Source organism: Grammomys surdaster, unplaced genomic scaffold, assembly GCF_004785775.1.
Source record: "Grammomys surdaster isolate TR1022 unplaced genomic scaffold, NIH_TR_1.0 134, whole genome shotgun sequence".
NCBI lineage: Eukaryota > Metazoa > Chordata > Mammalia > Rodentia > Muridae > Grammomys > Grammomys surdaster.
The window spans coordinates 2,337,744-2,352,743 of record NW_021604592.1 but is presented as its reverse complement, the minus strand read 5'-3'; the positions used below and the strand labels follow the sequence as shown (position 1 = coordinate 2,352,743).

Here is a 15,000-nt window from a genome sequence, read left to right as displayed (position 1 = left end):
TATATATTGTGTCCACCATAAAACATGGAAATAAAAATGATTAGATACAAAGCAGTTGCTCATATATTTTCATCCTTATTGGCTTCATCCCCAAGGCTGCCGTGTTCTGTTCTCTTCTCTTCCTGGTGTTTATCATTGGTTTCAGACAGATCCAGGTAAGTATACACTTAAAAGAGAAGGATGTAGCATTCTGAAGATTCCATGCCTTGATTGCTCTGGGAACACAGAGCAGCTACATGTGGCATGTGGTGGAAAGAGGCCGGCTAGAGAAAGGTATGATAACAGATAGTAGGAAATGACAGGATGGACCTGTGGAGGTGGTGGAAGAGATGGGAGAAGAGCTGGACATCTCAAAGCAGGGTTATCAGCACAGAGAGAGAGGCAAAGAGGTTGAGAGGTAGGGAAGAGATGGGAGGAGGAAGTCTTGAAATTCCATGATATAAAACATGACAGTCAGTGTGGGGCCTTCTCTAAAGGGGTCTAATGATACACAAAATCAAGTCCACGCAATGAACAGAGATGAACCAGAGCTTGGCTGATGTGACGGCATATTTCACAGGCTAGAACAAACTGCTGTCTCCTGAGCAGAAACAGTGTCATGAACTTAAGGGTGGAAGAGCTTTGACTCGGTTGTGGTACAAAGAATAGAATTAAGTTGTTTTATGATTGTCATAAATTGTCATCTGATTAAAACAATACTGAACTGGACACATAGGTATCTCCTTTGAAGGCTGAGTCTGTGTCTCCTTCAGCCGGGAGACACAGATCACGGCACCTGACCCTCCTTAACAGGCGAGTCCCTCCCTGACTGAAGCTTATTATTTAGAACATATGTTCAAGAATGGGACATGCCCACATTTGCTAGCTGTGTGCCAAATTGCAATTTGCCCTGCCCATTTGGGAAACACATTTCCCGTTGCAGCAGCCGTGTGAAGTTCATGGTAAGGCTAGCGCAGCTGTGTGTGCCTTCTCAGGCCTTTCTGAGGAGGGGAGTCATGGGGTCCGGATGGGGCAGTAACCAGGACTGTTGAAAACCACATGCTCTGAGCCTTAATTACTTTGAATACATTCTTGGTACCAGCATTGCTTGACTGCACTCTATCTGCTTCAGGAAGCCTGAGAGGATGAAACTAGAGAGTGGTGTCTCATCACGGGTCTGTTCATGACGCATGTGAGATTTAATGCCGCAATCTGAAATCCTCATGCCCCTATTCGTAGGAATGATCAAAATATGAGGGATACTTGTGGTTACTTCCAATACTTTTCCTACAATGAAAATCAGTTATTTAAAACCTGGAATTTATTTACTACTTACCATGTGTGAAGTATGTATGTATGCATGCATGTATGTATGTATGTATGCATGCATGCATGTATGTAATGAGTTGGGAAAGGGAACTGGTGAGCTGCACAGTGGGTGAGGGTGCTTGTCTCTAGGCCTGACAACTTGAACTTACTCTCAGAGACCCATATGCTGTAAAGAGAAAACTGACTTGTGCAGGCTGTCATCTGACCCTTGTGTGCTCGCCTTGGCATACACATGTGTGTGCAGGGGCACACATGCACGCACGTGAGCACACACACACAAATGAAAATGTAATAAAAACTAAAGTGAAGCAGTCAACATCTTGCCCTCATGAAACCAACATCTTGGGAAGAATGGCACCAAACAATGAATCACATAGTAATTGAATTGTAGAGGTTGGGACACAAGAAAAGTACAGAGTTAGGAAATAAGTTAGAGGCTAAAGGAAGGCTCCTGGCAGAAGTGACCTCTGATCTGCCATTTCTAAATGACAATGGATTAGCATAGGGTTTGCCTAATCAAATGTTTCAACTATTAAAACAATGCATTTACACTTGTAATATGTCTTGATGTTTACGTGAGTGAAAAAGTAAGGTCCCTGTTTAAAACAAGGGCCAGTTAAACATGTGCTCATAGACCAAGGGATTTCTTTTTGAGAAAGGATACCCATGTAATCACCTTTAGTGTCCCCAGATGCACAACTCTTTATTTCAGGCTGTGAAATGGCTTCAATGTAGTCTGCAGAAATAGGTTGCAATCCACAGGTTTCTTCTGGGTGAATCAATAAATCACAATCCTGTATCAATATTAAAAAAAATAACTGTCGTCATCATGAACAGATCACATGATAAGAAATCTAAACAATAGTATGAACTCACTGGCCAGCCAGCCTAACCTACTTGGTGAGTTCCAGGCCAGTAAGATACCTTGCCTCAAAAACATGGTTGGCTCCTGAGGTTGCTCCTTGGCATCTCACACGTGCACATCTGTATACACATATGTGCATCTGTGTATACAGTGTACACACACACATACATATACACACACACAGTGAGGAGAGAGAGAGAGAGAGAGAGTTTTTGTGACAAATAGCCTTTAAGGATGAACGAAGTACAAAGTCAGAGGTGCTAGAGAGGGGAAGCTCTTCCCCATCACTGGGTATACTATGTGTATATTTTATGAACTAAGAGAACAGAGAGACACATTGGAAAGAGCTCACTGAACTCAGGAATTTTAGATCTAGCCATCTCAAGTCACATTATCTAGTTTTCTTATTACAAAATGGTGAAGGGTAGAGAGAGGGGAGAGCAAAGAATTGCACCACATGAACATGATTCCATGTTAGACTGCCTTCGGTGCCTGCACAGTAGCCCCTCCTACTTCCTTCCTTCTTCCCTTCACCTTGTTTTGTGGTTATAGGTAGCTATGTGCTCTGTGTTTAAAATGAATCTATTTCCAGGCATTTCCTGTCAATAAAGGTGCTCATGGGCATAGCTGTTATCCAAGAACTGTATGTGATCTTAGGTGTGGATTTCTGGAAGAGATTTATGTTCCAGTGAAACTTTTCCCTTGTCTGCCTGTATTTTCTTCCACTTGATATGCAAATAGGAGACTAAAGACTGTAGCCTTCTTGTGATCATGAGGCACCTTGGAGCAGGAAGGGTATAGAGGACACTGTGGCTGCTCTGCTGCCGATTTCACAATAAAACAAAAATGATAGAACACATATAACTGGCAGATACCACAGTTGGTTAAAATCTATTTGAATTTCACTTTTTCTCACTTTCCTCTCTGGAAGAGAAAGTTAGTGCCACCTTGTATATCTGACAAAAAGGAGTGACCTTTCAAGGGAGCTGAATTTCTGAGAAACCTGTGCGTTTTGGTGTCAAGTTTTTTCTTCCTTGTAAAAATGTTTCTAAAGATTTTAAATGTGAACTGATTCATTTGGGGCCACGTATGGATGTACATGCCATAGGGCATGTGTAGAGGCCAGAGGACAGCTTGGCAGGAGGGAGATGGGGTGACAACTTTGAGGGAACTGGTTTTCTCCTTCAACGAATGTCCCCAGGATTGAACTCAGGTCCTCACTCCTGAGAGCAAGCCCCTTACCCACCCACTCATCTCAGTGGCTTCCAGAGTTTGGTCTTTGCTCTGTCTTTTTTGTCTTCATGCCTTTCGGGACAGGCTTGCGGTAGCTGGAACAACTAGTATGCGCCATGAGGGGAAGTCCAGAGCTGTGATGATATAGTTCAGACTTCCTTGATCTGTAGCCTCTGCTGCTGGATGCTTTGATGTGTAAGAGCACTTGCTTAAGTTCTTATTAGTCAGGTTGGTGTTGCACACAAAACAGCCACGTTTGACCTTACGAGTTTCTAACTTATAATCTGTCTTGTACCCTCTAAGCTCCCCAAGAGCTCACACGAGCCCCCATTTCTCCATGAGAGCTGTTATCAGTCTCTCTTCATTTTCCCTAACATCCCAGGAATCCCCACACCTTTGCTCATGCGGTGTCTCTCTGACATCATTCTTTTCTCTCTCGACTCCATGTGGACATTATATTCATTCACCATAGGAATTGCTTTGACCTCTTCATGGATCTCTCTTGCCAGACTTACTGCTGGTTCATGCATCCGTTTCCTGTGTTGTTGCTAAATATCTCCCCCAGATGCTAAATCCTAATTAGTTCCTTTTCTGCTCGAATCCATTCTCTAGACTTCATTGCATGGACTCCACTTGGCCCAAATGACTGGTTTGTCCAGGGCGTCTTTCTCTATTTGTTCTGTGCCTTCACACACACCGCTGTCTGCTCCATCACTTGCTTAACATCGCCTCCTACTCCACACCTGTCTTCCGTCTATGCTTCTTGTGAAGAGCTGGCTCCTATGCTCTAATGTTGGGAGTGTGTGGCCTTAGTCTTTTCTTATTGTCCTATGGTTGCTTTCTTTATCAACCTTTTCCTATGAGGACAAAATGCCTGACTTCTAGTTTATCAATTGTATCTTTATTGCGTGTCACTGGGAACATAGCAGATGTGTGAATAAATACTGTTAAGCCATAGATGTACCAAGGGGGACCCAGAAGGCTTGGTGTGTGGCTCTGAGCTCAGAGCGACAGTTATGTTCTTGTCTTCCAATAATGAGGAGAAAAGACACATTTAACTGATGAATGATGGTATTTCATTCTAGGGTCTTCTAAGAAGTTTTTCTTAAGAACTTGCATTTCTTTTATGTAGGAAATGTTCTAAAAGATGATCCTTAAACTGTAGGACACAACAAAAATTAAATGGTACTAAATGAAACATGTAGAATATTGTTGTCAAATATAGCTTAAAGTACTAGAAAAATGATAGCTCCTGACATAAACATAGTAAAATTTTTTTTCCGAAAAAAAAATTCACCGTAATCATCCTCTGAGAAACTTTCATGGTGCCCTGTAAGATATGGTGTTCTACAATGAGCATGTAAAAAATTAAGTAATTAAGTTTTGAGATTTGATAAGATCTTCAGTGAAAATCAGTGTACAATTTTTATTTTGAAACCTTTATTTCCTTTTGGCAAGAAGATGGGTTTCTTAAACGAATATTAAAAAATAAGTTCACATGTCCTGAGATGAATGTCACTCAAATTTAAGAGGCTTATTAAGAAAAACTACATCATAAATAAGTGTGACTTGGTACAATACTCAAATGGATGTGGTCATTTATGCACTTAGGATTTGTGGGGGTTTATTGTTATAAAAGTTCCATATTAACAAATGTGAGAAGAGACATTAACAAAGCATACTTAGTCAAATATGTATTGAGTAACTCTTCTGTTCTGTGAATACGAGGATGAATATTCAGTTGCCAGTTGGACTTCTAAGATGCATTCCTCATGGAAAAAATCCCAATAAAAACGTCTTGTTCTCTGGTATAAAACTGAAGCATAAGGATCACAATAATGATAATTAAAATCACTGTTTCTTAGCATCTTCTATACACCGACCTTCTATATTAGGTAACTTAGGAATATTATTTTTTTCTTCTTGTGGAGAGTTCATCCATTTAGAGATAAGAAAAGAGAAATGCTATGTGAGGTAAGATCTAAACTCAGGTCTGCTTCACGTTGGAACTCGGCTACCTCACCTCAGAGTCTAGATGATGTCATTAAAGAGCAAGACATTATGTCTGTCACCCGGAGTTGAGGCCTTCGGGGAACAATCCAGGACTTTTGCTGCTTTGCTTTGCTCCAGCCCCAGCCCCAGCCCCTGCCCCAGCCCCAGCCCCTGCTGCAATTTGGTTGGTCAAGGTTCAGCTATACATGGGCTGAGTTTGGTGTACATTAATTTATGATGTGAGCCACAACACCGTGATTGTTTATCATGAGCATGGGCATGTGACAATCATTTTAAACATGGGACTCAATTGAAAATAATGTCAATGTATGGAATCAATGAAAAGGAAGAGATTCATTTAAGGACAGATTCCAATTCCAGCTAATAGGCCACTGGAACAAAGACAAATGAGAAATTAAAAATAAGCATGTCTTACAGAGAACCTGGCATGTTACAATTCCAAGCTGTCATACAGGATGTGTCCATTGGTGCAGTAGTGGCATGAAGATTAGAAGGGTAACCAACCACTTTGGGCTTGTATGTGAGGCCAAAAGGCTAACAATAAGTGACAATTGAATGTAGTCAGCTCTAAATGGTACATATATGTCAAATCCCTTCCTAAGGGGAGGAGATTTGGGAACATCACAGAACAGAATTTCAGAAAGAATATAAGAGTCAGAAGGCAGGTAAGAGTCCTGTGACCTTCTGTCTCTTGGACATGACATTGACATCGCATTCATGAACTTATTGTAGATATGGTTATCTCCATAAGACCTGTACCTCTAATAGAACAGTGAAGAGCCATCACAGAATGGGAAACCACTGTGTTTCTTCCCTAAGCAAGTATCATTGAGAATGTGGCCATAGATTGTATTATGAAACTATTGTAAGTTAGTCTGCAAAGCCTCAGGAGGAAAGGGAAACTGAAACAAATCACAAGCAGATGAATTCATTACTTTCCATTAAATATATTAATCTGACATCAATATTTGGAATACTTCTCCATACTTCTCATGCATTCCACATCTCTAAGCTAATATGAAATTTTATTTTCAACTTAGACCTCAAATCAGCTGAGATGGGGCCACTGTGGTCCAGAATGCTGAAGTCCACTCTGAAGAAACATCCTATAGTCTTGATTGAGAAACACACATGTGTCTCTGGGCTTTATAGAATTTAGACTGGAAAATCTGGGATCTGGGGCTTGTGAATGACTAATATGTGCCACTTCCGGGGATCTAGAAACCCCAAGGAAAGCAGCCTTTATTGTGGTTGCTTAGCACTCTTGGTTTTGGTTCCAGCTGGAATCCAGAAGGATAGATATAAAGGCAAATGAGAAGGAAAACTGAATTTATATGTTGGGATGTCTGAAAGTGCTGAGCCCCATTTGGTTTGCGAACAAAGCAGAGCAGAGCTGGAACGGCACGTGCTGCTTTGCACTGTCTTGCACTTTGAAGAATCTGGATCTGTTTGGAAAAAGTCAAAACACTAACAACAACACAACAACATCAAGGAAAGGTTATTTCCCATTCCAAAGAGCAAACCTAGTCTTTGTAGATTAAAGCTGAAAGACCAACGACTGGAAATAGCCTGTAGGCCACAGAGATGGTTCTAAAGACAACAGTGGGGGAATGTGTGCTTACTAGTAATGGAGAGGATAAACATAATGGATGTTTTCCATATATTAAATAATAAACAGTCCTGCCCAGGAGACGCTGATTAGTCATACTGAAAATACTTGCTGTTACACGTATTTCAGCTTGGACTTTGACACTAGTGAATTGTCCAATGAGCAGGCAGGCCAGATTGTAGTCTTTAAAGATGTGGCTTTAGTAAGGCACATTCTGTCTGAGTGGCACCAACAGCGTTGACTATCTAATAAAACACGCAGTTACATTAGACTTGGGCCATTTGTATATTCTCCATCCGTATTTATCAGGGGAACATACACATATACTAACATACCTCTATGCACGTGCGTGCGCGCGCGCGCGCACACACACACACACACACCCATCAGTGTTCTTGAGACTTATGGTACTTTAAACCTGAAAGACTTTAAACATCTATGAATCAGATTAGATTTGCCTTAAGTCTCAGTGCAGTGCTGATTTCTTCCACACCTGCTTTCAGAAGCAGAGGGATGCTGAGATGCTGGGATACCTATCAAAGAGTGAGGGGGCCTCAATCCAGTTGCCAGCCACCATGTTCTATTGAATTTGTCATAGACCACGTTGACTGAGCAAAATCAATCTTTCCACACTGTCCTTAGAGATGCTTATGATGCAAGCATGAACACAGAGTACATATTGGATTAAAGCATACTAGTACCCATAGACTGTTAGGACAACTCCACAGAGAACCAATACCTGGAAGACGATTTAAAAGAAGATACAGAGAAACAAAACAACAGTATTTTCTAAAGATATCTGTTGACTTAGACAGAGGCAGTACTACTTAACATAAATTAGTATACTTATATGGAACCAACTAAAAGCTACAAGAAGAAAAGCCCATGAAACTTTTTAGGGAGGTACATTACCTTGACACCTCAAACCTGGCTTATAAACCTTTGCTTGACCCCTAAAACAAACCTGACTTCTAGTGTTGCTCTAGTAAAAGTTGTACTGTCCTCTAACTAGACCATATTTCCAAATATGTTCTACATCTGGATAATAATTAAGGTAAATTTTTCCCTAAAGGACAGTATTTCAAGTGCTTTCTCTAAAGATTATTAGTTGGGCTGACTAGAGAGCTCCCTCAATGTTCAAATGAGGAGTCTTTGTAAATTCTCCACTGAATAAACAGTGTGGACAATGGGCCACTGTGGCTTTGGTCCTTCTCTTGCTTGAAGGGGAGTTTTCTTTGTGTTTAGTTGAGTTTGGAGTAACCTTGACACATATCTTTTTTGACTATAGGTCACAGGGTCTACAGTCAGGGGGAAACAAAACCAGTAAATTTCTCAGAAATCTTAGAACAATGTGTGACATATAGAAATACCTACATTTTATTATTAGTGTTATTGTTAATGATACATTTACATTGTTGCTATTATTCTTTTTTTGAGGCTGACTTCTACTTAGTACTTAAATAGCTAGAAGCTTACAATAAAAAGAAACATGTGAGTTATTGCCTTAAAAAATGCATTCAGGCCTCTGAATAGATTTAAGTGATGTTGAAGTTCACAATAAGTCCTTGACTTTTAGTTTTGGGTTAAATTTCACTGTAAAGAATTGATGTCAGTAGCATTCTCCCACATAACAATTAAGGAACTGGAATTTACTTTTTGCTATATGTAATGTCAAATAATGATATGAAGACAAATTATAATTAGTGCATTAAAACATGAATCAAAAGGCAGGGAGATACTCAGTGGGTAAACACACTTGTGTAAAACTGAGAACCTGAGTTACACCCCTAGAACCTGCATAAAAAGCCACACATAGTATTGTACATCTGTAACATAAACACTTTTATGAAAAATGGAAGCAGAGACAAGAAAATTTTCACAGAAGTGTCGTCAGCTATCCTAGTTCACCCAGGTTAAAAAAATGAAACAACAGAACAGCTCTCAAAAGTTGTCCACTGATATCCACATGTGTGTATCATATTAGATAGTCATCTACACTCATTCATAATATTACACACACACACACACACACACACACACACCAAAGCAAACAAACTCTGCTATTGCCAGATTTGAGGTCAATGGCCGACGTTTAGTTTTGTAAAAAATACATAATCCAAATTATAGGTACTGAGGGATCCATGTATTTTGGACAATATGCAAATATGCAGCATGTGGTTCATTCTTAAAAGTTTATGAAATGATAGACTAAATTTATTTTTCAAGATGCAGTAGCAAATACTTGCCAGCAATGAATGGTATTTTATCTAATGTACCTATTCGGTGTTTAGTATAAGGCCTGATGTGTAAGAGGTGTTTAGTGCCTGTTTATTGCATTAGAGGATGTAGAGAAATGTGGAATGCTACTCACTTCTGGAACAGAGCCCACAGCATGGACCTCAGACACTAGGTTTCCTGGTAGTGTGCTCTCACTAGATAAGCTCCACTGTCATAACCGTAAACACATGGCATCTGACCATGGCCAGTCAACATACTAACTCCTTAGTGTAGAGCTGAAACTTGTTTTTCACGATTTACTCTAGGTAGATATGTGCCAAGTCGACTATATCATCATGAAAAGGGAATTGTTTTGTTATATTACACACCTTAAACTCAGAAGTTTCACTTTCTACTGAAATGTTAATAGTAGTGGCTTAGTACTAAATAATTTTTCAAAGTTTTCTCACCGATTGATGTGTGGTTCATCTACTCATTTTGAGTTAAACTCAAAAGATCTTAGGAAGTAAATGATTTTTTGTCTAGGGGACATGCTAATTCTTTCAAAACTGAATATCCAAACTATGAAGACATTGTGAGATCATAGGTTTATAGGTTTATCATAGGATTATAGGTTTATTCATCCTTACTTCAAAAATATGCTAATACTTAAAAACCTAAGTGTTGAGGTCTGAAGGGATGGATCAGCAGTTAGAAATACATGCTGCTTTTCCAGAAGATCTATGTATGGTTCCCACAGTTCCTGAATTTGGTTCTCAGCACCCATGTCAGGCAGCTCACAACTGCTTGTAATTCCAGCTCAGGGGATTCAAGCCCTATTCTGAACTCCCTTGGCATGTGTACCCACATGCCCAAACTTGCACTCACGTGCACAAACTTACATACACATAAAACCCCAAATACATATGGAACATAATGACAACTAGGACAGGCAGAGTCATCTATGTAAGGTTTTAGGCATGTGAATCGGAATTGATGTAGAGCCATCTGAAGGTCACTTCTGCGGTATCACACAGAGAAAATGTAATGTGTGATGGAAAATCCAGCAAATACTGTCCTCATTGAGGGAACAAGAGAAACAGACATTTTCAGTACACCTTGCTTTTCCTTTGAGAGTCCCAGTGCTGCTCTGTGCGGCCCAGCATTTTGGTTGTTGGTCTTCTTGATCTTCTACCCGAGTGCTGGGTTTACCAGCATGCACCATCATGCCAGTCATCTCAGGACTCTTGTCCCAACTGTGTTACTTCAGCTGGAGAAACCACCATCTAATTCCAAACTCAGATACATTCTATGAAATAGCTGACCTACATTCATTAAACTGCAAGGTCACAGAAGACAAAAAACAAAACAACAAAAAAAAAACCCAACAACAACAACAAAACAGAACAGAACAGTAGCAGAGAAGACTAAGAGACATGACAACTAAAAGCAGCATGGAACTCTTGATTAGATCTTGCAACTACCCCCTGCCCGATGCCTCCCAGAACACCCCATGTTACAAAACAGACCCAACCCAACCCACTAGTTAACTTCTCAGCATTAATAACCACACTATTTAAACGTTAGAGGAAGCTGAGAAAAGAGACTCTGGCAACTTTCCATAAGTCCAAAATCAACTTTTAAAATGAAGACTTGAGTCTAGCACAGTTTGGAAAAATTTCTAGAAGACAGAGTACATTCATAGAAGAATGTTCTAACCTGTATGAAGGAAAGATGGCTTTTAAGACCATCTGCCCAAGTTTGTTTTTAGATATTAAATCATTTGTGTGTGATATGTCTCTGTGTGCTACGTATGTGGACTTCACTGGCTTTAGACCACATGTTACGTTTCCACACAGACACATATACACATAATTAAAAATAAACCAAAAAAAAAAAAAAAAAATGGGGGGGGAATTTAGAAAGGAAGAGCCAAGGTAGCTACAATTTTAAAGGGCGGGATTGAGAGAGAGAGAGAGAGAGAGAGAGAGAGAGAGAGAGAGAGAGAGGGAGAGAGAACTCCATTTATAATAAACCAAGCTTACACGAAGCCCTTTGAGTAGGTACTTGCACTGAATTTTTCCAGCTGTTTCCAGCAGACCTTATTCTCCCTGCTCACCAGATGAGGAAACCAGAGCTCCGCAAAGTTTGCTTTTCTGAAGTCACACAGCTCAATAAGCAAACAATTAGCATTTGAACTACAGTTTTATCTGACTTCAAACTCATGTTCCACACACTGCAAAACAAAACCAGGCAAAGCAGAGCATGCCGTACCAAAAAAACAAAGGCTGTGTTTGGGAAACACTTACAGACCAATTAAAACCTCATCAGGGAAGACTCTTGGTGACGGCAGATGGTCTCTCTAAACACAGACAGCTGCGCTCGAAATGCTTACAGTTGGTCATGAATGAGACCAGGCAAGACTATGAATAGTTCAGACCAGATTCACCCCTTCTGGAAGCAACTAAGCCTCAAAGCCTCAAGGCACTTTCCCAATTCACACCATACCGTAACTCCTGTAATTTCTATATCGAAAATTAGTGATTAAGTGAAGATTTGAACTTAATTCCCATGGTAGATGGTGATTTTTAATTTTTCAGATTGACAATCATAAAGGACAATATCTGTTACATTGGGGTCCGTCTATCCTGTGTTTTCAGTTCCCCCATGAAGTCATGGGAGGACAGTCCACTGGCAACGGAAGTTGATAGTTTATGACATTTACCCGTTTGTTTTTTTCTTTATCGACTCCCTGGACAGACATTTGTTTAACATCTACATGAGCCAACCACAGCACCAGCCCTCACGGAGTTCTAGCAGAGAAAACAGATATGTAAACACACCAGTGCTGCACAGAACTGAGCGCCTTAACGAAGATTGCTCCAGACAGCGTTGGCTCGAAGGAGCGCAATCGACGCTGCTTCGTAAAGGGGATGCTTCAGTTTGAGCCGGACACACTGAGATTTACAAGACAAGCAGGGATGATGGCTTTCCTATCAGGATTTTTAAAAATTGTAGCTGGAGATGAGGTAGACCCAGAACAGCAGATTCTCTCCTGCAGTGATGTCTTCAGAGACCTGGGCATCTTTAATATCTCAGATTGACTGAACCTGTTTTCTTTAAATTGCTACTTTTTCTTCCTGCCTGTGCCGATTAGTTTGTGATTCAGTCCGTAGCCATAAAATACAGAGGACAATCTGGAACAGATTGGAAATGGATCTTGTCAAGTTGTGTTTAGGGCTGCGTAAAGCACACGGTGTCAGTTACAATATTCTGAGGCAGTCTGTTCGAAACTCAACCCGGGCGTATCAGTTCCGGTTTTGATAATGTCGGTTATCTTCCAGCGTGCCCAGGGAGGAGCTGGCATTTTCCTGTGGAAAATATGTTATTGTCCTTGGCACGCAATGTAAATGGAAGGATAGCTTGTTTTAAATGAAAGAACTTGGGAGTCTGTGGCCTCAGATAAAAAAAGAACGTGTCCTGGAGAAATGTCAAGGTATACGATTGTCATTTTGGCTTGTCTTAAATTCCCCATGGGTTTTTAATTAGCTCATTATTTCCTGAACTTGAATGCTGTGATTTGATCACTACAGTTAAGCAGTTGTCACAACTCACTGTGTGGCATCGCTGAGACAACTGTTTTGTTCAAAGCCAAGCCTGGCCAGTGTGTTTGTATAAATCAATTATCTGTAAGTCTCGACATCTTTAGTCTCAGAAAGCAGATGCTATGAGTCTGCCTCAGGTTGCTCTTCCCTCCCTGCCGATGTCACTGGGCCTTACCTCTTCTGCTATGTGCCTTCCGGTTGTTGCTTCCTTCTTGCCTATAGCCACGAAGCTTTTCACTATGAGCTCGAGTATGACACTTGTCTGCACTAGACAACGGGTGTTTTGGGATTCTGGTTGTCACCCACCACATATCCCTGCCTCCTTCAACAGAGTGTAGCTACACTCCTTTAAAGTCAAAGGCTTGGTTTTCTTCTAGAGAATTTTGCTGCTGAACTCTGCCCAGATATGACACTGTGGTTTACTCTGCAGTGTTTTATTCCTTTAAAGACTAACAATGTCCGAACATTCTACTGCTCCAGCTAACGCTGACAGGTTCAAACCCACATGGACGTACCACAGCACACTTGTAACTAATGCTCAGTTCTATTTCCTCTCCCTACATCGTACTTTTAATGAGAGCTGTGTGTGTGTGTGGCTATCTGGTTAACAGTGGAGACTGACCTTGAAGAGAAATACCATCTAAGAAGATAAACTGCTCGATGATGACTTCTGTTTAAAGTTCATTGGCATAAAAAGTTATGCAAGGATTCATAGGAAGACCATATGATCCCCAACATATTTTTCATAAAATGGAGGGTGGGGGGGGGACAATTCAGTTGTTATATCAGTGGAGAGGGGCTGACTTTGCTGAGGAGTTTGCTATTTGCATGAAATATCTTTAACCATGAAAGAATCTATAACTAGGCCATCTATATAAACTCAGCTTTCTGCCCAAAGAAATCTCCCAATAGGGAGAATGGCTGGAGAGATGGCTCAGTGGTTTAGAAAACTGGCCTATTTTGCAGGGGACCTGAGTTATTTCCCAGACCCCACCTCACCTCAGCTCACAATCATTTGTAACGTCGTAACCAATAACAGATGGCTCATAACCACCTGTAACTCCAGCATTAGGGGGTGCAACATCCTCTACCAGCATACATGGGTACCCATACATACATGACATACACATATACACATAAGTTTAATCAAATCCCTTGGGGTCATTTATTCTGTGGCAGCAAAGATCAAAACAAAAGAAAATACCACAAAGCTATATGGAAACAATTGCTATCCATTCAGTAAGCTCTTAACGCATAAACAAAAGAAATATCTTACGATGACAGACATGTACTGGCACAGCTAAGAAATCACTCCTAGGAATGAATAATTAGTCCCTGAGTTAGTTGAAAAGTTTCCTTTTTGAGTAAGTCATATACTATGAACATGAAACAATCATTATTTTGTGAGCACATTCACTTCGTTGTTTACAGCGATTTTTCTTTGTGTCCATAGTAAAGCCATTAGTCAGACAGCATGCAATGAGAGTAAATGTAATTTTCAAAGTCTATCTTCAACGCTTATGACATCGAAGTATACAGACAACATGCCATATATATTATACCACCATGTGTGGGGCAAGACTAGGGATAATATATATCGTGCTCTTTGTGAAAGAAAACCAATAAAAATGTTGAAAGGAAAGTTATATTTTAATTAGGTCTGGGGAGTTTTTTGTTTTACGAAATACCCTTCCATGGCATGAGTGAATTTTTGTGATATTAATATTCACGATGCCTGAGTGCCTATGTTGGCCTACTTAACGCTTGCTCTTCAGAGAAATAGAGATCAAAGATTCTTAATGATCTGTTTGGGGCTTATTAAATGAGAAATGTCATTTATTTTGCCTTGATTGACATCTCGACGAAAGCTTTTTGTCCTATTTCTGTACGTTCAGTTACTTTCTTTCTTTTTTTTCTTTTGAGGCAACATCTCACATAGCCTAGGTTGTCCTAGAACTCACCATGTAGCCAAGGGTGGCATTGAATTTCTGATCAACCTTCCTCCACCTCCCAAGTACACGAGCCATGCTGAGTTTATGAGGGGCTGGGCATCAATCCCAGGTGACCATGAATGCTAGACAAGTGCTGGGCTAATAGCCACATACATTCTTCTTCTTCTTTCTTCTTCTTCTTCTTCCTTCTTCTTCTTC

At 40.4% G+C, this 15,000-nt stretch overlaps 1 protein-coding gene across 1 annotated transcript in view; it reads right to left on the bottom strand.

The window, feature by feature from the left end:
- The window catches only part of Cped1 (cadherin like and PC-esterase domain containing 1), a 255,612-nt gene that overhangs the window by 41,726 nt on the left and 198,886 nt on the right, over window positions 1–15,000 (bottom strand). Inside the window, exon 16 of the mRNA XM_028762605.1 lies at window positions 1,985–2,102. Coding sequence (XP_028618438.1) covers window positions 1,985–2,102 — 118 coding nt within the window. The remainder of the gene's footprint in view (window positions 1–1,984; window positions 2,103–15,000) is intronic.